Source organism: Physeter macrocephalus, chromosome 11 (assembly GCF_002837175.3).
Source record: "Physeter macrocephalus isolate SW-GA chromosome 11, ASM283717v5, whole genome shotgun sequence".
NCBI classification, from domain to species: Eukaryota; Metazoa; Chordata; class Mammalia; order Artiodactyla; family Physeteridae; genus Physeter; species Physeter macrocephalus.
The window spans coordinates 12,265,541-12,290,197 of NC_041224.1; the positions used below are offsets into that span (position 1 = coordinate 12,265,541).

Consider the following 24,657-nt stretch of genomic DNA (forward strand, 5'->3'; position numbering starts at 1 on the left):
TCTGATCCTCACAACAACCCTGTGAGGTAGGCAGGCTGCCCCCTTTTAACAGCCGAGGAAACTGGTGTTGAGAGGTAAACTAAGTTGTCGTGCATCAGTGGTGAAGCCAGGGCTAACTAGCTCTCTGGACTTGGCTGCTTCCGCTGTCTACTAGGCCACCTCTCACGTTTCTGAAACGTCTTTCAACTAGTGGAGACGCTTGGGAGAAGCAAGTATTCTACCTTTGAATATTCTAGTATTCCTACCCTTCTGCACATTAACGGTCCATCCACTCTTTTTTTTTCTGAGGACACGGAAAAGGAGGCAGGCTACCAGAAGGCAGCCGTTGGACCCGGGCCTCTATCAGAGTAGGAAATACACCCTTGTGTGATCAGCTCCTAACTTTTGGTGTTTGAAATTAACCTCTGAAGCAACTTTTCAAGCCCTAGCTGGAAAGCACCAGTTGCCTCTTCCACCGCTGTGGCCAAGCGTCTGACGGCGACCACCGCATCCCTGCGCAGCTCGTTGGCTGTGTCCTGCTGAGCACTGGCCTCCTCGCCAATGGCAATCAGCCGGTCCAATTTTTCCTCCTCCCGCTTTGAAAGTTCTCGTGCCAATCTCCTGTTTTCTGCCAACTCGGCTGCGATAGTCCTGGCCACGGAACGCCTTCTTCGCCTTGCCCACCTGGGAGGCGGCTCACTGGTCAAAGGCCCATCCCCACCAGAAACAAAAGGAACTCTGGAGGAGGAGCCTGGAGGCCGCTGTGCCGAGGCCACCCCGGGAGTGTTTCGGCCGGCGCTGGTGCAGGGGCTGGGCTCACCGGACACCCCCAGTCTGGTCACAGGGCTGCTCTGACAGGGAGCAGCTGCACCTCTGAAAAGGTGGTGGGAGCTGCTATAGCTGGGGGTCCCTTGAGAGCACCCTGAAAAACAAAGCAACAATGTTGCAGAGATTACATTCCTGCTGTGGGAATGCTTGCAGGCAGCAGCAGAGCTGAGGGACAGTGACAAAGCTATGGTATTCCCAGCAAGGCCTCTTTCCACAAGGGATGGGGAAGAATTCACTTCCTTATCTGGACATTTTGTTCTGTTGCGATCATACATCCAAAACCTCTCCCCTCGCCTTCCTGAGCCCCTTTCCACATAGCTATCCAACCTACTCTACAGCCACAAATTCCTAAGTCTCCATTATTAATAATGCCAAAACTAGTTTGGTTCTAAGGAGTACTTCTAGGTTTAAAGGAGTTCTAATATCTTACATACCTAGGGCCATACCTCTTAAAAACCTGAAGCCCTTTATCTTACCATTAGATTTTAAAAAGAGGGCAGGGGGCAGAAATAGGGACTACACGGACGGGGTCACCATCCAAACATACAACGATGAGAGCCCAGTGGCTCTGGGACCCTGATCTTTCCCACGCTGGGGAGTTACCTGCACCCGAGGATTCATCCCAGGAGTCCTCAAGGTCACTGGCTTCTCGCGTCTGGTCACTGATCCTCAGCTGACAATCCTCGTCTGCTTCCTTAACTGTTTTCACGATAGGCTGATGATCTGCTGCCTGAGTCCTTTTCGCTCCCAGAGTGCTGACCCCCTCTTCCCCTGGGGTGTCAGGGGCCGCTGAGCTCTGATCACAGTGCTGGGTCCAAGCAGCATCCTCCATTAAGTTGTCTGCGTCAGTCACTAACTGATTTCGGAGAAGCTGATCCAACGTATCATAAAAGGGACAGTGTGGTGGATCACCCGTACTTGTGGCGTGGGCCACATAGGCCTTTAAATATAATGCCTTCAGGACTTTGAACTTGGAGCGGCACTGACGCTCGGTGCGGCGGAAGCCTTCCTGCTGCATCCGCTTAGACACAGCCTGGTAGACGTCTGCATTGTGATGCACGGTCTGGAGGCGCTGAATATACTCTGCCTCACCTAGTATGGAGAGAAGCGTCCGTGTCTCCTGTCTCGACCACCGGATGCCTGCGCTGCTGTTGGAAGTGGCCATAGCGGACTGGGAAGGAAGGCTAGCTGGAGGAGGCTCCTGGGCAAAGGTGCCGATCTGAAGGTGTGGGAGGCTCTGTGTGCTCAGGTCTATCTCCAGGAGCCAGCCGATTCTTCCCTCTCAGGGCTAATTGCTGAGAAGCCAGGTCCAAGGACCGCATTTCTGGCTGGAAGGCCACAGGGGAATGAAAGTTACAGGGATGGGTAAGGATAATTGTGGCAGCAAGTTAAGCGGTGCTACCTGTAAGTAGGCTGCAAAGAGGCAGGATGCCAGCACTGAGAAAGCCCAACTTTGGGAGTTTGCTCAGGATGGGTACTGGATCAAGGGCTAAAAAGGGCCTTACTGGCTTGGTAACAAGGGGACTGGCTCCTCCACAAAGGGCAGAATGCTTCCAAGGCTGAGACGTGGTACAACTGTGTATCTGTAAAAAATCACCAGTAGACAGACCAAGGCGGAGAAATGCCTGGACCATAAGGCAGCTCATTCTGGAGAAGTTCTAGCAGGACCATGGCACAGCAATACATGTCTAAAGGGGCTCATTCCTTACTAAGCTTGGCCTAAGTGGCATGCTGTGGCTATGTATTACCCAGCTGTCACCATTGCACTCTTTTGTTAAAAGGTAACTTCCAGGGCCAGAAAAGCAAGCTGAAGTTGTTCTTACTAATACAAAGCTTTTTGCATAATACGGTAGAAGACCTTCACATCTTTACTTCGACCACCTGCCCCAAAATAGCAGCAAAAAAACAAACAGGGCTACCGAGGGGATGGATCTGTGGAACTGTTCTGTATCTTGATTATATCAATGCCAGTACCTTGGTTGTGATACTGTAGCATAGTTTTGCAAGATGTTACCACTGGGAGAAAATGGTAAATCCAATAATACGTTCCATCTCTCTGCATCATTTCTTGTAACAGCATGTAAATCTACCATTATCTCAAAAAAAAAAAGTTTACTTAAAAAAATACATTGTTGGCTGCTTACAGTGAGTGAATCTAGCTTCTACAACTCCGTGCTTTTTTTTTCAGTCTATAATTTGAAAATTTTTGATACCAACTCAAATTATTTCCAATATGCTCAGTACTAAATTTTGTCAACAGATAAATGGATATGGGAATATATGTATCATCAGAGAATATTTGAATTCTCTCTGAAATACTACAAGTTTTGACTTAATGCATAAAGATCCTAAGGAAAAAAATAAGTATCAAGTTCAGTTTAACTAAACACAGGTAAGGGATAGTAAAAAATATCCGCATGTATAAAAGAAATAAATTTTAAATTTAATCCATGATCCCCCAATCCTAAAATCAACACGAGGAAATTTCTACCTAAATTCTTAACTGACGAAGGAAAGGAAAGATCCTGGGGCTAACGGTTAGGCGTCCTGGACCGCAGTCCTTTCTAGTTTACCCCCTAACTAATTTAGGGATCTCTAACTTCTGTATGCCTTGATTTTCTCATCTAGAAATGGGGAGGGATAAAACCTGCCTGACAATCTTACAGGGATTTGAGAGGATTAAATAAAATAATAGATGTGAAAGCACTTAGAAAATTTAAAAACACTATATTGAGTTTTACAACTCCAGTGAAAATGAAAACCCCTAATTATCATGGTAATCTATAATTTGAGGAGACAGAAGTCTGGGGAAGCAAGCCTCTTTAATCTTTTCATTCAAGTTACAACAGTTGATTAACCTGATTCTTAAGACATTAATTAAGCTGTTTTCCTAACGCTTAAATTTGAAAGCCAACTGCTGAAGTTAGTTCCCAGAAAGTATCACAAAAAGATCTGAGGAAGAAAATCAATAGCTTCTACGTAAATATGTCACCAATTATAATAGATTCCACGAAATTCAACTACAGTGCAAAGAAATCTTCCAATTCGCACACAATCTTTCAAGTTCCCTCAGTTAAAAAGTACTGTACCAATGTGATAAGTCCAAATTCCCACCTCTGGATGACACAAATTATCAAAACTAAATGTACGTTGGCATCTATCAATATTAACAGATCTGAAAGCAAGAAACAAATGTCTGAGTGAATCCCATCCTTGAGAAGACTCAGAAGAAGATAGTATCAGAAGATAACAGCCTCCTGGAATATTCTGTGAAATCACCCAGTCATAAAAAACAATGAAAAAACACACTGGTGTTTCTAGTTTCATTTCACATTACACTTAGAATGTATAAACACGTTTTTATTACCATGGGTAAAAGTATTATTTTATTCCATACCTTCTGCCAAGGATCTGCTTTACTTTCATTACTGTATTTGAAATATTCCTCATTCTACTTTGTTTTGCTGCCAATCCAACAACCTGAAAAAGAGCAATATATTACAACGCACATAATTTTCTCCTTATTTCAAAGTTCAAAAATGAGGGGAACAGTACCTCTTCGTTTTCTGAGTAAGCAACAACAGCTGGAGTAACTCTGTCACCTGCATCATTGGCGACCACATCAGCCCGGCCATCCTGGAGAAAAATATGCAACTGTATTAGTTCTTTTGTGATGAAATATACAGTCTCTTTAGATATATTCAGACATGGGTGGGCCAGTGTTACTCTGACATATATGTGGAGAGAAAAACTGCTTTATCATTATTTTAAACACGTAGATTTAATTGTCCTTATCAATTTCCTAGATTTTAATTAAGACCAGAATTCCATGAAGAACTACCTCATTTTTTTCAGTCTGCTCCGCATAGAGGATAACAGAACAAACATAATAACTACCTATCTATGTACAGTAACAAGCCTTATTGCGTTAAACTTCCTACTTCTCTTCCTTTCCCTATAAATGCATCTTTTTTCCCTTTCTCTACATATGATGAAGTAGCATTAATCCCTTTGGCTTTTCCTTACAAATCATTTGGCATTTAAACGTGAGACTAGGATCAGGGCTGTCCCTCATTATTGTTCCTTCCACCTGCCCATTGATGACGGGAAGCCCCTAACTCCTAGTCAGGCTCTCTCATTTCCAGAAGGACAAGTGAATAGAGCACACACCATCATCTGTCTTCACACGCTTCGCAGGATCAACACCTCCAGTTCCAGAACGCGGCCACCCCGCCCTTTCTTGGCCAACATCCAGAAACCTCCGGGTACCACCGGTTCAGGTCCCCCTCGGGGCCTCCTGCGCCCGCGATGTCCCGCGTCCGCCCCCCCTCGGGGCCTCCTGCGCCCGCGATGTCCCGGGTCCGCCCCCGCTCGGGGCCTCCTGCGCCCGCGAGGTCCCGGGTCCGCCCCCGCTCGGGGCCTCCTGCGCCCGCGAGGTCCCGGGTCCGTAGCGGCCTTTCTCGAGGAGCCGCGGGGGACGAGGCCGGGTCCGCCCAGCTCTCAGCCCCGAAACTTCCCCACAGAATCACCTCTCCGCGCGACGTCCCCAGGCCGGCGACACGCCGTCCACAGCCCCGCAGGAGACCAAAGGACTTGGCCTTGCACCCAGAGAACTGGGTACGCGCGGCCCAAGTCCCCGAGTCCCTCACCTTATAGACGGCCACACAGGCTGATGTGCAGCCTAGGTGAACCCCGATGGCCGCCATGAGGCGGCAGAGACGGCGGCAGCAGTAACCAGCGGTGCCCCCCGCCGCAAGAGCGCCAGGCCGCGGAACAACCCCATCAGGCACCGCGGAGACGTCAAGTTCCCGCCCGCCCACTGCGTCCGGTCCCTCAGCCGCAGCCTCCCACATTCCCGCCAATCAGCGTGAAGGTCCCGCCTTTCCCCTCGAGCAGTCAGCGAATAGCTTTACTGCGTCTCTCCCCGCCCCGCTGGGGCGGCACGGCCTGAGCGAGAGTGCGCACGCGCAGGTCCGGGAGGGAAAGGAAGCGGCTGCTTCGCTCCGCCCGCTTCCCTGCCCTTTTCTTGAGAGCCAATGGAAACTCACGGTTGAGTTGCATCATGTGTCCCAGCAACTCCAGGCAGATATTTTTCCAACCCCGGCTCTGCGATCCTGCGTCCTGGAGCAGCCCCGGTCGATAGCAGCGCGGCGGTTCAGTTCGCAGGTGGCGAGGCGTTTGGAGCTGGCTCAGCATGTGGTGCGGGAGCCCAGCCGCAGTGGTGGCCTTTTGCGCTGGGCTTTGGGTCTCTAACCCGGGGCGGGCGCAGGGCCAGGAGGCCGGGGGGCGGCTGGGCGCCGACTGTGAAGGTGAGCGGTGTGAGACCTGCTTGCATGGCGGTGACACCGCGTCGCAGTGCAGCTGTTGTCGGCTTTGGCTTCTCCTGGGCCTGTCTATAAATAGCATTTCACTCAGGAAATACGGGCCCTGGCGGTGGTTTCCGATCGCCTTCGCCCAAGACTAGGCAAAAGTTCGAGCCGGCCCAGTGACACCCTCAGGCCGCGTTCTTGGTCTTGCTCGATTAAACTGCCTCAAAGCTGGTGGGTTTGGATTTGGATTCGATTTTGTGCAAACGCACCTAGACGCAGACGACCCTGGCTCCAAAATGATTCTGCTGCCCTAACCGGCGAGACTTGCCTTTCCTTGCACAGAAGTCTTTCAAGTTCAAATTAGTTTATAACTCCCCAAAGGAGAACACATGACAAATTGTAATTGAGCTGAAATGGCTTAAATCAGAGCACATAGCTAACATTTGTTAGGACTTTACTGGGAAAAGTTTCTTTACAAAGGAGTACCTTAACTCATTAGAAAGAGGAGGAATACAAGAAAACGATTCCTTTTCTGTTCACGGAATCTCAGCTGTGGGCTTGCACTCAGAACAGGTGGGTCTACGTCCCACGCAGCCTTCTGGCTCTGAGGCCACTGTACCCGGTTCTGGCAAAATCAACGTGATAATACCTACAGCAGAGGGCTGGTAACGAGGTCAAAGGAGATAATTAGCTGTGCTACCTCCTTCCTCCTGGACTACTGTAGCACTTACCTCCGAGTTTCATTCATTGAAATAATTAGCTTAGATGTGTATCCGCTTCACCCTTCCCTGAGCTTTCGAATCTGTTCTTACGTAACAGGAAATGGTAGGTTCACAATATACGTTTAATGAATGGGTGAGTATAGACTGTAATATAACTGAATAAAGTCTTAACAATTGGAGTCCAGTTTTCTATCAGCCCTGCAATAATTAAACTTTTCTCCAGACATTTAAAATACCTACATGATGTTATTGTCAAATTTTAGATATAGATATTTGTTCAGCCAAGTTATAAGTTTCAGTTAAAGATCTCTTATAACTGGGTACTATACGTTTAAAGCAGAATTTGTGAGGCATAAACAGTTGACTGGCTTAATCATCAGTAATTTAATTGCTGGAGCTTCTACTTAAAAACATTTCAGAAGAGCCAGAGCATCTGGATTAATTGTGAAGCTTCTAACGTCTTTCTTGAATATATTACAGCATATTGTGATTAACTTGCATGTCTGAGTAACCTGGGTGTATATTTCCTTTTGTTAACACTGTAGAATCATAACGAAGGAAATACTGGTTTTAGAACAAAAAGAAATAGAGTCTAGATCTGGCTCTGTTTCTGCTTATGAGTCTTTATAATTAGCCAATTAATTTTCCCTCAGTGTATAAGATTAAAATTCTATACATACTGTAGGGCAAATTTCCATTCTTATCTTGACTACTCTGTGGCATGGGATACCAGTGACTTCTTTTTTCAGTAAAAAACTGATAGTCCATGAACCACCTGGGACCTATTAATGTATTTTATTAAGTTCACAAAGTATTTTGAAAAAAACATCTAAATTAATTGGCTATATTTTAAACTTGGGAGATGTCATTTTAAAAAGTTCAGATTTCTGGCTTATCTTGAAAACCAGGTGACCAGTCAAGACTAGCCTATATATCCATATAGTGGGAACTGATGGTGGCTGCTCTTTTTAGAAAGGACATGTGTTCTTTAGGTTTTTGTTTTTGTTTTTCCTAGACTTGGATTGCTTTACCCATTCATTTTACTTGCCTGGGCCCTGTGAATATTCAAGTTTCTGACTGCTTTAGGTCATGTGAAGCTTACTGAAAAAAAAATGTAAACGTTTCTGAATTTATTTAAAAGGATTGTATTATGGGGCTATTAAATTTTTTTTTACTTTGAAATAATTATACATTCACTTATGGGACTAATTTTAATAAACAAAACCCTATGACATAAATAAAAAGACTATGGTTATCTGGTTATAGCAATAAATGCATGCCAGGATCCTTAAATTACTAATTTGTTAGGTGATTTATAGTGAGAGTAATCTCACAAGCCTCTTAGATCCACCAGAGGGCAGACAGCAGAAGCAAGAAGAACTACAATCCTACAGCCTGTGGAATGAAAACCACATTCACAGAAAGATAGACAAAATGAAAAGGCAGAGGGCTATGTACCAGATGAAGGAACAAGATAAAACCCCAGAAAAACAACTAAATGAAGTGGAGATACGCAACCTTCCATAAAAAGAATTCAAAATAATGATAGTGAAGATGATCCAGGACCTCAGAAAATGAATGCAGGCAAAGAGACAGAATGGTGGGATTCACTGCTGCAGAACAGAATAAAGAAAAAAGAATGAAAAGAAATGAAGACAGCCTAAGAGACCTCTGGGACAACATTAAACAACATTCACGTTATAGGAGTCCCAGAAGGAGAAGAGAGAGAGAAAGGACCTGAAAAAATATTTGAAGAGGTTATAGTGAGATTCGTCTCTTCATGTAAGCCCAAGGAATAAATTTCCATTCTTACTGTGACTTCTCTGTGGCATGGGACAGCACTGATTTCTTTTTCAGAAAATTTCTTCTCTTGATGGCTATGATACTGCTTTTTCCCTGCCTTTGCTTCCCATCTCTGTGCCCACTTGTTCATAGTATCTTTGTAGGCTTCTAATTCTTTAGCCATGGCTTCAATATTAGAATATCTATAGTCTGATTAATCCCAGATGTTTATATCCACCCCCCCTCCTTTTTAGAGTCTCAGATCTTGCATCCCATTGATGACTGAACATCCCTACTTAGATACCTTGTATCTCAAACTCAACAGAGTCACAAACCAAAGTCATCGTCTCCTTCCCTTCTCAGTCCCCCAAGCCTGTTATACTTATGGCATCAGTACATAACTGGTCCACTAGACTAGACTTCTGTCTCTCCCTGATGCCCTAAACCCGTCAAACACTGGGTCCATTGATTCTGCCTTCTGGCTGACTCTGCTCCTTTCTCCTTCCCCGACTCCAGTGCCCCGTTACAGACCTTCATCATTTTCAACTGCCTTACTGTCACAACAGCATCCTTCCCATGAGAGGGTGATCATGTTATTCCCTCACTAAATATCTTTCAGTGATCTCCCAATTTCCTCCGGGGAGGTGCCTCTCCTTTGTTCTCCCACAGTATCTAGTACATGTCTCATAGTGTTGAGAAATCGTTTTGGTCTCCTCCATGTGTGCATTCCTTGACAGTCAAGACCGTTTCTCTCACCACATCATCTCCAGTGGCTACCATGGTGCGGGGCATAAGGTAGGCACTCAATTCTGTTGAATACATGTACGCACATATGCTGCAATAAAATATTATATAGCTTTTAGTGAGTCAAAAGTGTATCTTTCAAAGTACAAGTTAGAATTCCCAACACCCACTATCTAGGTAATACATTGACAGAGCAACAGTTAAGGTGTAGAAATCATCTGAAGATGTATTGTGGGAGTAGAGAAAGAGCTTTGAGGCATCAGGATACAGGGTTTCTTTCTCAGGAAGAGGAGAATTACAGGTCACCAGGAGGCTTTAACGATGGTTTATGCATGGATCATTACAGTAGGTGTCTCCCTTGCATACTTGGTCTTTTGTTAATTAAACTTAGCAAAATACGTGTTGGCCAATGTCTCATTTTCCTCATTCTATCAGTAGCATTTCACACAGCTGATCAGTCAGTCCCTCCTTTTTAACACTTTCTTTGCTTGTCTTCTGGGCCACACTCACTCTTTGTTCTCATCCTCCCTTACTGGCTGCTCCTTTCAGTCTTTTTCTGGTTCTTCCCATCTTTCCAATTTCTAAACAATGGAGTTTCACAAGACTGAGACCCAGGATCTCTCCCTTTTGTGTGGTCTCATCCCACAAAGATCATTTTAATGTTGATGACTTACAAATTTAGTATTTGTCCTAGAACTCACCCCTGAACTCCAGATTTATATCCCCAGCAGCTCCTTACTGTTTGCAGTGTCAGACATTATATTAGGGGTCTCCAGAGGAACAGACCAATAGGATACATACATACATACATACACACATACATACATACATACATCCAGATAGATTTATTATAAGGAATTGGCTCTCCTGATTATGGAGGCTGAGATGTCTAAAATTTGCAGTGCGGGCCAACAGGCTGGGGGCCCAGGAGAGCCAATGGTGCAGAAGGCAGTCTGCTGGAGAATTCCCTCATGCTTTTTTGTTCTATTCATGCCAATCCTTTGTGTTCTATTCAGGCCTTCAACTGATTGGATGAGGCTTATCCACATTCTGGAGGGCAATCTGTTTTACCCAGAGTTCACTGATTTAAATGTTAATCTCATTCCAAAACACCCTCCAAGTGGACACATACAATTAATTGTCACAGTTGTCTAGAAGTATCTCAAAGTTCACACAAGACTGAATTGCTGCTGGTCTCCACAAACTTGCTTCTCCTGCAGTCTTACCAGTTCAGCAAATGGCAACTCCACTCTTGCAGCTTCTCAGGCCCAAATCCTTGGAGTCATTCTTGACTGCTGTCTCCGCCTGCCGCCACCCCCACCCCCCCATGCCACATCCAATCCATTAGTAAATTCTTTTGGCTCTGCCTTCAAAATACATCCAGAATCCATCCATTCTCATCACCTCCAGTGCTCCCACCCTCTTCCAAGATATGCAGCTATTTGAAGAACCTCCAAATGGTTATGCCTGCTTTCATTCTGGCTCCCCTGCAGTCTATTCTCCAGAGAACCTCCAGAGGCATAATTTAAAAGTAATGTCAGATAACTGCACCCTTCTACTCCAAACCTTTAATGGCGTGCCTTCTCAGAGTAGGACCCAGAGCCCTTACCATGGCCTCAAAGCCCTAGATGAGGGCTTCCCTGGTGGCGCAGTGGTTGCGAGTCCGCCTGCCAATGCAGGGGACACGGGTTCGTGCCCCGGTCCGGGAAGATCCCACGTGCCGTGGAGCGACTGGGCCCGTGAGCCATGGCCGCTGCACCTGCGCGTCCGGAGCCTGTGCTCTGCAACGGGAGAGGCCACAACGGTGAGAGGCCTGCGTACCGCAAAAAACAAAACAAAACAAAACCAAAAGCCCTAGATGACCTGGCCTGCTTCTGCTCATTTGACGTCATTTTCTACCATCCTCCCTCTTGGTCACTCTCCTTCCCCCATGCTGGCTCCCTTATGGTTCTTGGACCTGCCAAGGACATGCCTACGCTGTTCTTCCCTCTGCCTGGAGGGTTCTTCCCAAGGACTCCACTTAAGCTGTTCTCCCACTTCCTTAAGGTTTATGCTCAAACACGACTTTATCTGAGAGACCTTCCCTGACCACCCCATTTAGAATAATACTATTACCTTATACTATTACTCTATCCTCCTTACCAAATTTATGTTTCTTCACAGCCACAAGATACCTTTATTTATTCACCAGAATGTAATCCCTGAGAGTAAGAGCTTTGTTTTTCCAACAACCTATAGAATACTGTCTGGCACTTACTGATTGCTCAATAAATATTTGTTAAAACCACGACATGGCTATATTATATTTAGTGTTCTGTTCCTATTAAATAGCATTAGGAATGAATATGACTTCATGTTCTAAAAATTGACATTTCTGGTCATCTAGCTGAAAACAACTGAAAACACTGGATAAAATAAAAATGTGAAAATGTTAAGTGTAAGTTAGTAAGGCATACCCAGAGGCCAAAAACAATGTGAAAGTGGAAACCAAAAGAGGTAAAGGGAGCCCTGAAGCTGGGATTTTTCTTGTGGGTATTTGCCACCCAGGCAATTTAAACTTAGATTTTCATGGCTGTAAAATAAAGAGAATGAATAAAATAAAAAGAATAATGAGATAGCCCAGAACCTTCCCAAGTTAGGTGTGTAATACTGGATCCTCCCCCAATTAGTTTGGAACCCCAGAGAGCTAGACTTTCCTTATAAAAGGTGACCTGGAAATAACCACAATTCTACCACCATTCTTTAGAGACTAAAAGAAATTGTAGTACTTGAACTTTTTACTGAATAAAAGGTAAAACAAAAATGTCTCCTGATCACTCATAATCACAAGCTACCACACATATGCATTGAAGCCCAAATTGACACAGCCAACCTGGGTGATCTAAAATATCTCAAACTGAGAATTTAGTTTAAAGGGATTTCAAATAGGCTTCAGCAAATGTTAATCTCACATAGGAATCCACCTTCAATCCAGTCCCACAAAATTCTAATAATTCCCAGAAAGTTCTAAGAAAGAAAGCTCACATTCAGAAAAATCACAAACCCATGGGAAGGAGAGCACTGTAAGTGACAGCCAGTTGAGACAAGAGACAGAAGAAGCATACCTGGACAGGCTTCAGGTTTTAGAATGATCAGGCACTGAATATAAAATATTTTTATTATATTTAAAGAAATAAAGGAAGGGATTGAAAATATGAATAAAGGGCAGGAGGCTATTAAAAATGTCCAAACATATTTGGAAAAGAACCAAATAAACATGTACAAATAGAAATTAGTGAGATTAACCGCAGACTAGACACAGCTGAGAAAAGAATTAGTGAGTTAGAAGATTGAAGAAATTGTCAAGAAGGAATCACTGAGCAATTAAGAGAATAAAAATATGAAACAGAGATAAAGGTACAATGCAGATCAAGAGAAAAATTCCCACATATGTTAATTGGACTTCCAGAAGGAGAAGAGAGAGTGTACGGGTGGAGCAAAAGAGATGATAGCTCATTTTTCCAAACGGATGAAAGTCATCAATCCACAGATTTGGAAGTCCAGTATATTCCAAACAGTATAAATAAAAATAATTCCACATCTAACCATATCAGAAGGAAATTGCAAAACACAAAAGGAGAAAAGAGAAAATCTTAAACACAGAGAAAGAAGACTGATGAACTTAAAGGGAATGGCAATTAGACTGTCGGGTGATTCAACATTGAAAGACCCAAAGCCACAGCTAGTAAATATTAAATAGTGAAGCCAGGATTTGGACCCAGAGAGTCTGGCTTCAGAGCCGAAGCACTGAATCCCTACCTATACTGCTTTCTGATTGTGGAGTTGGGAACTAATTTATTTAAGGCAATATTAAAAATAAACTTGGAACAATGAAGTAATATACAAATTATTCAAGAGCTTCTGGTTATTCTTAAGTCTTAACTCATTACAGCATGTATTTTATTCCTAGGTAGCAATTCTCCCCTAGTACCGGTACCAGCAAGACTAATCTGATGTCTTTTGTTCCCTCCAAAATCAAGCTGGAGCAGATAATGTAGGACTGACTTCAGTTCTAGAAGGTGTGGATGGAACTGCTGAAAATAATGTTCCTAGCCCACTGATAATTTAATAATTCCACTAACTTGATTTTAAACTTTATTATTATCTTTTCAAAAAAGTTGTAGCTCTTTTCCTGCAGGTGGCATTATTATATTTTTCAAGTACTAAGTTAAGTAGTAAATACTCAAGTTAAAAGACAAAGATTGTAAGGCTACATAAAAACATCCAACCAAATGCTTTTTACAAGAGATGGGTTTGGGCAAAAGAGTTAAATCTTTCTCTCCCACAGGAAAAAACTATAATAAATATATAAGACTAAAAATAAAATTAGGAATTAGCCACACAAACATGTTATTTAAAATTTGTAAATTCCAAAGGAATCAGCTAAAAGATTTGAAAATGAAAGCTTTGAGTTTGGGGGAAATAGGGAAGGGGAGACAAGGGACACTATTTTTCAAACTGAACCTTTTATAACTCACTGGCTTTAAACTTGGTGTGGTGGGGAGGGACAGAGAGGGAGAGAGAAGAGACCTGGAAACTACAAGTATAAAAATTATTTGAGTGTTTTTCCTAAACAGGAGTGGAGAAATGGGATGTGATGTTGAGAGAGGTTTTGTTGCTTTTAAGATATGAGAATTAACAGCACGTTAATGAGAACAAGACAGGAGAGAGAGGGCAGAAGTGCAGGAGCAGGGAGTTGATAGGATCTACTTTAGCAGGTGGAAGGACTGTCACAGTTCATTCGTAGAATTAAGGTAGACTGCGCTGGTACACGTGCTGTAGATGTGGTGGCAGAAGCAAGCCAGAGTTCTTTCCTGTTGCTTTTTTTTTTCCCTCAGAGAAATAGGAAGCACCATCATCACTGAGGATGGGGTGGAGGTGTGACACAAGGTTTGAGAGAGCAGCTGCGCAATTGTCCTTTTGGGAGTGGGATAGAGTGAGAATGAGGTCACTGTAGTAGGATTGTTGGGAGCACTGATGGCTCACTGAAATGAGCGGTCATGAATTTACAGTGAGACCAGTGAGTACGGCTGTGCTATTTCCTCCAGCCACGTTCAGTGAGTATAGGTGCAAAGTTTTAACCAGGGTTAGGATTTTGCTGGGTGAGTCCAACAAGGGAGAGAGATGCAAGGGAGTTCAGTTTGTGTGCAAAGGAGTTATTATAACGTTGAACCACGGAATCTAAGCTGGGTGAGGAAGCAGGGTGAAGTGGTGGCGGAATCAATGAATAGTATGACCTGGAGGGGTCAGGGAATTGTTTACGTTGGGGTGTTAGAGGATGTGAGCTGGAAAGATGGGAGATGATAATCAGACAATGGGATGTTTCCACTGAGATAATAGAGGTTATAGTCACTGGTAATGACTGGACCTAAGGGTATGACCATGGTGATTTTTCATGTATTTTGGATATTAATCGTTCGTCAGTTATATAAGTTGTAAATATCTTCCTCCAGTTTGTGGCTTGTCTTATCATTTGCTTATGATTTCTTTTGCAGTAAAAAAACTGGTTAATTTTGATGTAATCAAATGTATGATCCATGTTTTGGTCTCTTCTTTAAGAAATCCTTCTCTATCCTGATGCCATAAAGATGTTTTCCTAAGGTTTCTTCTAAAACTTTTGTAGTGTTGCTCTTCCCATATGACTTTATTCATCTGGGATTCACGTCTGTGTGTAGTTTTCGATAGGTGTCTAAGTTTAACTTTTTCCATGGCAGGTGGTCCTAGTACCATTTATTGACTAGTCCATTTTTCCCCCACTGATTTTTAGCATCACTTCTGTACTATACCATGCTCCTCTAGATTTGTGGATTTGTTTCTAGACTCACTAGTTTGTTCCATTGGTCTATTTCTGTGCCAGTCCCACAGTGTTTCAAATGCTATAGCTTTAGAATTAGGTCTTGATATCTGATAAGGTCAACTCCCCAAACTCCTTCTTCTTCCAGTATTTCTTGGCTTTCATTTGCTCTTGTTTTTTCATACGTATTTTTGGATCAGTTTATCAAATCTATAAAAAATCCTATTGAGATTTTCATTAGAAGAGCATTGAGTTTATTGATCTACTTAAAAATAATTATCATCCATAATATTGAATCTTCCCATCCATGAACATGGCTTATCTTCCCATTTCGTAGGTCTACTTTTAGGTCTTTTGATAAAGTTTTGTAATTTTTTTCCTTCAAAGTCTTGCTATACTATTAAATTTATTCCTGGTTACCCTAGAATTCGCCACTCTTCCTTATGCTGTTTCCCTAAAATTCTTTCTAATATGAGGGCTGCTGTTTTCCAGCATATGCTCTGGCCTCCATGTCCTTCTCTGATTGCTTGGACACTTCCCCTTTGGGACAACAACGTGGGAAAGCAGCCTCCTTCTATTTCAGAGTACCCTAGTGGATAAGCATGTGGGCCCAGAGGGAGCTTACCACTTACTGGGCAAGCTCACTGGCCTCTTTCTGACTCAGGTTCTTCATGTGTAAAATGAGGATAGTAATGTATCTACATCAGAGTTTTGTTCTGAGACTTAAAGTACTCAGTACATAAAGTACTCCACATAAAGTACTCAGAACATAAAGTACTCCACATAAAGTACTCAGAACAGTGCTAACAAATGGTAACTGTGGTTGTTCTTATTGTCTGTGCCTCTTCTGAGTGTCATCTCTTCACTGACTCTGAACCCTGTGATTGAATATGATTGTTCAGACTGGAACATACAGGCAGATGCAGACGACCAAGGGGCTTCATCCAAGACACACGTTCTGTTTTTTCTCTATGCTTTAAACAAAGCTGTCCCAAGAGTCATATCCCAGAGAAGGCAATATTTTCTTTTAGGGTTAGTGACATTTTGTGGGAAAGTTCTCATATTAAGTGGAACTTGGCTCCATAGATTGATGGATTGATTCAATGAGCTCATGTTATTCAAGGCCCAATACTAAGCTCAAAGCTACAGGCCTGAAACCATTCTTACTTAGGATATGAATTTAATTTGTCACAATGCGTTGAATCATACTTACTTTTTTATTTGGTGGGAGAAACATATACATAGGTGTGGTAGTGGTGATATTGTACACAAATACATAATTTATTTGTTCCTTCTAGTGTGTCAAGAATTCTTGAACCGATTCTACAACTCGTTGATAGCCAGGGGAGTCAACTTTTCTCTGGACACCATAGAAAAAGAATTGATCAGCTTTTGCTTGGATGTCAAAGGAAAAGAAAACCGCCTGGTACGGTAAATCTTCACCTTTCATTTTCTCCCTGTGCTCAGAGAAAACTGCTAATCGTTTCATTTCTCATCTTGAATTTAATGTTCTCCTTCTTCGATGCTTGCCTCAAGCCTGCTCACTGCAGAAAGCAAGCAGAAATTGATCTTTCAGGGAAATGGAGTCCATGTATTTTCATCTAGAATATGTCTCATTTCATTTGGCTTTTTGAAAAAAACCATAGGCAAGCAATTCCACGATTTCTTAAAGGAAATTATACAATTGAATTCCTAATGAGAATTTACTGTCCTGAGTTAAGAGTGGGTAGACTTTCCACTTCTTATCAAGACAATTAGTGAAACCTATCAAAATATTTTTACATCATTATTTATGCATAATTAATGAAGTACTTTTATTATCTTGTAATGGTGTTTCCTGCATATACACAAATGACCTGTTTCAATATACTGTTTTTACAGCACTGAAGACAAGCTTGGGCCAATTCATTTTGCCTAAAATCGTCATGTTGAATCTGTCAGTTAAATTTTCCTCGTTGACTGCTCACCACTGACACACTGTAAAAGTCTCAGCATTTGTCTGCACCATTAAGCTTTATATTTTTAAATGTCAAATGCTTGTCAGGGAGCTTGAAAGGCAGTAGAACATGATGGAACAGGGCATGGACTCCAGAGCCAAAAGGCTAGAGTTTTTAATTAATTCAGTTTTTTCTTCTTGCTAGTTGGGTGACCTCCAGTTGGCTTGGGTGTAAACTACTAGTACTTACATCACAGGATTGTTATGAGAATTAAATACATCAATACCTTTAAAGCCCTGAGAGCAGTGTGTCGGCACAGATAAAACATTTAGCAAGTGTTAGCTCTTATCAGTAGTCTTTAAGCATCATGTGAATTGCAGGGCACTTCTAATTAGGCTGATCATGGGAGGGGAGTCATTTGTTTTCTGGTGTCTTAGCAGGGGTTCAATTTAAAAGCTGGGCCACAAAAACTAGGTTAACCTCTTTCTCACTTCTTGAAACTATACTACTTGCTTTTTTTCAGTGTCTGGGCCCCTAAAGTCTCTTCATTCCCCTTCAGTGCTACTATCTAGGAGCAACAAAAGATGCGGCCACAAAGATCCTAAGTGAGGTCACTCGCCCAATAAGTGTGCACATGCCTGCGGTGAAGATTTGCAAGAAGCTGAAGAAGATGGACAGTCAGATCTGTGAGCTGAAATATGGTATAACGGAGTCAAATGTTTTTTTCCCCAAATGTCCAGCATATTGCCAATTCGGTAAACATAGGGCCGGTTTTTAAAAAGTCAGTGTGAGAAAGAGAGAAGTTCTACACTTGCTAATAGGGTGCTGGACTGCTGCGTGGTGCCTAGTGCCATCTGAACTTCTTGGAGGAAGAGAAATGAATTCTGGCACAGTCCGCATTAGGTAAAACTGCCCACCCAAATGGCAAAGTTTAACCTCTTAAATCACCAAGGCGTTGTCAACTACATGTGTCAAGGAAGAGTTCACAATTTCAAGGGAGCAGCTACTTGTGGTAAATTAGCTCTTGGTAACCTATTAAGACAAAAGTTGCATCTATTCAAAGGTGAGGTAAGGACTCTGAAGTTTTAAATGGGACTCTAACGTTCTTCCTAGAGCTATCATTCTGCCAGCTTTAACTTTTAGGAAATAGGTTATTCACATCAAATCAGGTTTTACCTGATGAAATAGCCTTATCAAGGGTGCCTAAAATAAACAGCCAGAAAAGGAAGATGTCCTATTTAAAACATTATCCTTGGCCTTATAAAGTTTACATACATAGAGCTATTCTTATACAGAGGATTTGTATCTGGGCCAGTCTTTTGGGTAGATTGATTAGGTATCATAAAAGGCTGGAGGGGGACTTCCCTGGTGGTCCAGTGGTTAAGACTCTGTGCTCCCAATGCAGGGGGCCAGGGTTCAATCCCTGGTCAGGGAACTAGATCCCGCATGCCACAACTAAAGATCCTGCATGCTGCAAGGAAGATCTCGAGTGCCGCACCTAACACCCGGCGCAGCCAAATAAATAAATAAATAAAATAAAATAAAATAAAAGGCTGGGGGATTCCCCACTTAGCCTATCCTAACACCTGTAATTCCACCAGTAGAAATCCATTTCTTTTGCTTATGTCATTGGTTTATGTTACATACCTGGCATAGTCTTGTAAACTACCTAAGTAATTAGCACCCAACTCTGAATTACTTTAGTCTTATTTTCCAGCATAGCTGCGTAATAAGCCTATGCACCATAGCTACACAGATGGCTTTAAATAGGTTTAAGGTCAGAAGATACCAAAGACAAGCTGTTTCTCAAATGGCCAAGGGCAGGCCCTAACTTCCAGGGTGGTGATGAGGCAGATGTTTCTTTTTATTAGCTTCCAAGTAATGAAGTAGAGGCAGGAATCACTGAGTCCATATAAACGATAGCCTCCAAAGGGACAAAACTGTGCTGACTCTTCCATTCAACAAATTTCTTTTGAATAGCTTTCGCTATGAGCAAGGGATCTTACTGGGCTCCTTGAATAATAGAAAAATTAATCAGATATTATTGAGAAGAAGAGAGTCCTTATTAATGTTTTGGCAATGCTGGCCACTAGAGGCCCTTGGGGAGCCATGGACTAGACTTACTGTTGGTATTGACCTTTTCCCTGTAGTTTTAGGGAGTCATGGAGGATTTCCCCCTTTTAAAGTTAATGCCAAATGCCAAGTTCTCTAGAATAACCTGAAGAAACTACCAACACTTGGAAGAAAGTATTTTTTTCCTTCAACCATTTATCTTGAATAGACCACTAGTTCTAAATTCTTCCCAGCTTAAATTTGGCAGGAAAGTTGAGACTGAACAGGGGCCTTTGAGCTACGTAGTATTAATAATTTGGGCTATAAAAGTTTCTACTCCTAAAGGTATTTTGTCTTGTCAGGCAGGAAATGAACAGACAAGGTAAGTGTAGACTTGGATTATGTTTTCAATTAGGAAGGTGTTATTTGGTTTTTGACCTGAAAGAGTGTTTTCACTTGCTCTGTTTTTTATTTTTATTTATTTATTTTTATAAATTTATTTTATTCATTTATTTTTGGCTGTGTTGGGTCTTCGTTGCTGCACGCGGGCTTTCTCTAGTTATGGCGAGCGGGGGCTACTCTTCGTTGCAGTGCGCGGGCTTCTCATTGCGGTGGCTTCTCTTGTTGTGGAGCACGGGCTCTAGGTGCGTGGGCTTCAGTAGTTGTGGCACACAGGCTCAGTAGTTGTGGCTCGCGGGTTCCAGAACACAGGCTAAGTAGTTGTGGCGCGTGGGCTTAGTTGCTCTGCGGCATGTGGGATCTTCCTGGACCAGGGCTCAAACCTGTGTCCCCTGCATTGGCAGGTGGATTCTTAACCACTGCGCCACCAGGGAAGCCCTTTGCTCTGTTTTTTAAAAGAATGGGAATCACTATTTAAAAATGTAAGGATTCTCTGGAGCAGAGTGTAGCTGACCCTCCAAATAAAAAAGCCTTTAAAATCCAACTTTTATTTATTTATTTCCAGCTTTACTGAGATGTAATTGACATATAACAGTGTGTAAGTTTAAGGTGTACAATGCGTTGATTTGATATACCTCTGTATTGCAATATGATTACCATGTTAGCTAACAGCTCCATCATATCACATAATTACCATTTCTTTTTTTGTGATGAGAATATTTAAGATCTACTCCTTAGCAACTTTCAAATATGTAATACAGTATTCTTAACTATAATCACCATTTTGCTGTTCTTTCTCAGGATTGCTTTGGCAATTCAGGGTCCTTTGTCATTCCATACAAATTTTAGGATTTTTTTTTCTATCTCTGTAAGAAGTGCCACTGGCATTCTGGTAGAGACTGCATTGGTTCTGTAGATTGCTTTGGATGGTATGGACATTTTAACAATACGAATTCTTCCAAACCATAAACACAGGATCTCTTTTCATTTGTTTGTGTCTTCTTCAATGTCTTTCATCAAAGTCTTATAGTTTTCTGTGTATAGATCTTTTACCTCCTGATTAAATTTATTCCTAAGTCTAAAATCCAACTTTTAACTTAGGGTACACTGACTGGAAGTTTTTGATAAATCACTTGACAACTATGTTAGGTTATTAAAAGGCTTTTAAATGCAATGTTCTACTATGTAGGGGAAAAAAAGGAATGCTTCAAGAGGTCAAGCTAAAAAAGTCCTAGGCTGCCACTAATTGTTAAATAAGCCAACTTAAACGCTGTATCTATGTTCAAGCACACCCCTGGTGGTGAGGAAGGGGGAAGGAGACTTTCCTTCGAAAGAGAAAAATTGCCCCTTTCTCACGGGGAAATCAGAATCACGAGTATATTATAGATGAGCTTAATTATTTTTCTATTTTGGGGCTTGGCAATAGAGAAGTAGCTGAGTTCTTGATATCCTTTGCAGATAATCTGTAAACAGGGAAACAATAGTCTCGCTAGAGGAGTTAGATGTTGGTGACAGGTATTATTGGCAAGAATGTTAGAAGCCAGATCGGCTGGTACCGAGGCACCAGCGTTAGAGAGGTGGCTGTACCCCAAAGGTCTGTAAATAAACCCTGTGATGATTTGGGGATCCCAGTAGGAGCTGAGGGATCAGGTGAGTTTAAGCAGAGATCCAAAACAATGAAGGATCAGTGATAATGCTCCTAATTTTCTTCATGTGTTTGGGTTTCTTTAAATTTGTTAAAAACTAATTTAAATTCTTTAAATTGCATTTAAATTCTTTAAATTTGTATTTAAAAACTAATTTGTATCAGTGCTTTGTAATATGCGTGCTCATCTGTTTTACCACAGACATATCTCATATAAAAGTGAATCGTAACTTTCTAGCTAATTACCATCTATGGCTTTCAGTTGGCCGCACACACAGGGCCACCCCAAGGTACCGCCTTTTATTGATTCCGTTCTTCTTACCTTAGGAGCAGCAATTAGGATGCAGTGCTATTTGTTTTATGAACGTTGATCTTGAGAAGCCATGGCGTGGTAGCAAAGACTGCAAAGCTACACAGGCCCTGTTCCGAAGCAAGTATAATTCCATGGAAAGAAAGTCCAACAGATCATGAGTTATCCCAATAGCTTTGCGTATGATACATTTTTCTTAGGTATGTGCCGTTTCCATAGACACTGGAACTGTTTCCCACTTTGAATCACAGGGTAGTCAGCACCACGATAAGTAACACTATTTGCTTTTCTAAGTGTTTCATAGTTGGTTTTGTTTTTTAAAAATTGTGCTTTTCCTTTTTGTCATGAAGGAAAACAATTGGATTTGGCATCGGTGGACCTGTCCAAGATGAGAGTAGCAGAGCTGAAACAGATACTGTACAGCTGGGGAGAGGAGTGCAGGGCCTGTGCGGAAAAAACCGACTATGTGAATCTCATCAAAGAACTGGCACCCAAGTACACAGCGACATACCCCAAAGCAGAACTCTGACCCCGGGAAGCTGGTGCACCACTGATTGTGATTAGAGACAAAATGCCTCTCAAGGATACGGACGCATTTGTTGAGAGGAACAAGGAACTGCAATGTGTGTGGTCTTGGACTTCTTGTTTTGATATTACACCTCAGGATTGCTTACCTGGGTTTATAAGTAGAACTGCTAGTATTAGTGGTTTCTTAAATCTGCAGTGTACCAAAACCTACAAGTGCCTTTCTCATGATTTTCTCGTATGTGAATTATCATTGCCTAGCTCCTAAAACGGGGAAAAGTGAACCACTGAAAAATCAGTGTAGTAAATTGATTCTAAGCAGGAAGAGACTGCTCAGAGGCTCCTATCTGTGCACTAATTTTTAATTAAATATGTTGGATTAGAGAAAGACAAATATCATATGATATCACTTATATGTGGAATCTAAAAAAAGGGTACAAATGAACTTATCTACAAAACAGAAATAGAGTCACAGACATAGAAAACAAACTTATGGTTGCCAGGGGGTAAGTGGGGGGAGGGATAAATTGGGAGATTGGGATTGACGTAAACAGACTACTATATATAAAACAGATAGCTAATAAGGACCTACTGTATAGCACAGGGAACTCTACTCAGTACTCTGTAATGACCTATATGGGAAAAGAATCTAAAAAAAGAGTGGATACATGTATATGTATAACAGATTCACTTTGCTGTACACCTGAAAGTAACACAACATTGTAAATCAACTATACTCCAATAAAAAAAAATGTTGGATTATGACAAAAGAAATGATGTTTAGCTTATCTAACTCCAACTTCAACCCAAATGATAACCTGGAATAATCAAAAGTCTTTTAAAAAGTAAACTTTGTGTTTTTAACTGTAAATCACTCTACCTTCTAGCTCTCTTTGGTATCAGAAATAGGAGGGCAGGAAGCACTACTTGAAATTAGTGTTTCCCAGGTGAAGAAAACCTTTTCAAAACCTATTTAAACCTACTTAGAATAGATCAAGAATCCACACGAGTACAGCCAACGTTTTAGCGAATTGTATCCACACTCACAGTGTTAACTGAACCAAGCTCAAAGTCATTTGCCCTTCTTCCTATCACACATTAGACAAGCTTTTGATAGAGGATTAAAGAATATTAAGAGCACCTGTGGACAACATGGAGCTTTATGGTTCTTAGTGGTATTTTATCAGCTTTAAATTGTAAAATCATTTTTGGTTCCATTTTCTGGCCACACAAGAATAAGAACCCCACTGTAGACATGACTGCCTCTCTGTGGCAGGTGGAAGTGGGGAATGACTGCAGGGCAGCTGGAGGGAATGTCCTGGGGTGATGGGAATGTCCTGAATCTTGATTGGGCTGATGGTTACATTGGTGAATATGACTGTCCAGTTCATCCAGCAGTACAATTAATATATGGGCATTTTGTTGTATGTAAATTATACCTAAAATACTGCTGTAGAAAAATTATTTGAAAATTAAGTAAAATCAATGGATTCAAAACATCTTGTTTCTTTAAGAATTGCATTTGCTTACAGTTGCCATGTGATCCAGCAATCCCACTCCTGGGTATATCTCCCTCCTGGGGATATACCCAGACAAAACTATAATTTGAAAAGATACATGTATCCCTATGTTTATAGCAGTAATATTTACAATAGCCAAGATGTGGAAACAACCTAAATGTCCATCGACAGATGAAACACACACACACACACACACACACACACACACACACACACACACACTGGAATACTATTCAGCCATAAAAAAGGAAATTTTTCCCATTAGCAACCACATGGATGGACCTAGAGGGTGTTATGCTCAGTGAAATAAGTCAGACAGAGAAAGACAAATACTGTATGCTGTCACTTATACGTGGAATCTAAGAAATAAAACAAAGTAGTGAATATAACAAAAAAGAAACAGACTCACAAAGAACAGACCAGTGGTTATCATTATCAGCCGTAAAAAGAATGAAATAATGCTATTTGCAGCAACATGGATGGACCTAGAAATTATCATACTAAGCAAAATAAGTCAAAAAGAGAAAGACAAATACCAGATGATATCACTTATATGTGGAATCTAAAATATGGCACAAATGAACATATCTATGAAACAGAAACAGACTCACAGACATAGAGCACAGACTTGTGGTCGCCAAGGGGGAAGGGATGGAGTGGGAGTTTGGGATTAGCAGATGCCAACGAGTATATATATAGGATGGATAAACAACAAGGTCCTACTGTATAGCACAGGGAACTATATTCAGTATCCTGTGATAAACCATAAGGGAAAAGAATATTTTTTAAAAAACAATGTATATATAATTGAATCACTTTGCTGTACAGGAGTAATTAACACAACATTGTAAATCAACGATACTTCAATAAAATAAAAAAAAATTGCATTTACTTACTAGGAGTTCTTTTGGAAAGTGGAGGAGAAAATTTCCAGACTGAAAGTATAGGGCTTCCCTGGTGGCGCAGTGGTTGAGAGTCCGCCTGCCGATGCAGGGGACGCGGGTTCGTGCCCCGGTCCGGGAAGATCCCACATGCCGCGGAGCGGCTGGGCCCGTGAGCCATGGCCGCTGAG

The 24,657-nt window shown here is 42.0% G+C and overlaps 2 protein-coding genes across 7 annotated transcripts in view; one reads left to right on the top strand and one right to left on the bottom strand.

Moving 5' to 3' along the window:
• LOC102987091 (heat shock 70 kDa protein 14) overlaps nt 1–5,608 on the bottom strand; it is a 34,986-nt gene extending 29,378 nt beyond the window's left edge. For 4 of the 6 annotated variants that reach the window (XM_055087751.1, XM_028494870.2, XM_028494869.2 and 1 more), the window contains exons 1-2: nt 1,411–2,099; nt 403–901 (exon numbers count right to left, since the gene is read on the bottom strand). In XM_055087751.1, the coding sequence (XP_054943726.1) occupies nt 403–901; nt 1,411–1,972 (1,061 nt within the window). In that variant the 5' untranslated portion in view covers nt 1,973–2,099. Of the gene's footprint in view, nt 1–402; nt 902–1,410; nt 2,100–4,204; nt 4,288–4,362; nt 4,444–5,456 lie in introns of those variants that run through there. The other 2 variants (XM_007125307.3, XM_007125306.4) reach the window with 1 other exon arrangement.
• A 212-nt stretch (nt 5,609–5,820) lies between these two features.
• CDNF (cerebral dopamine neurotrophic factor) lies at nt 5,821–23,747 on the top strand. The gene is made up of 4 exons (XM_007125304.3): nt 5,821–6,116; nt 16,496–16,623; nt 17,694–17,835; nt 21,891–23,747. Exons 1-4 carry the CDS (start codon nt 6,002–6,004, stop codon nt 22,067–22,069), a joined length of 564 nt encoding a protein of 187 aa, XP_007125366.1. The 5' UTR covers nt 5,821–6,001; the 3' UTR covers nt 22,070–23,747.
• Nucleotides 23,748–24,657: the final 910 nt, after the last annotated feature.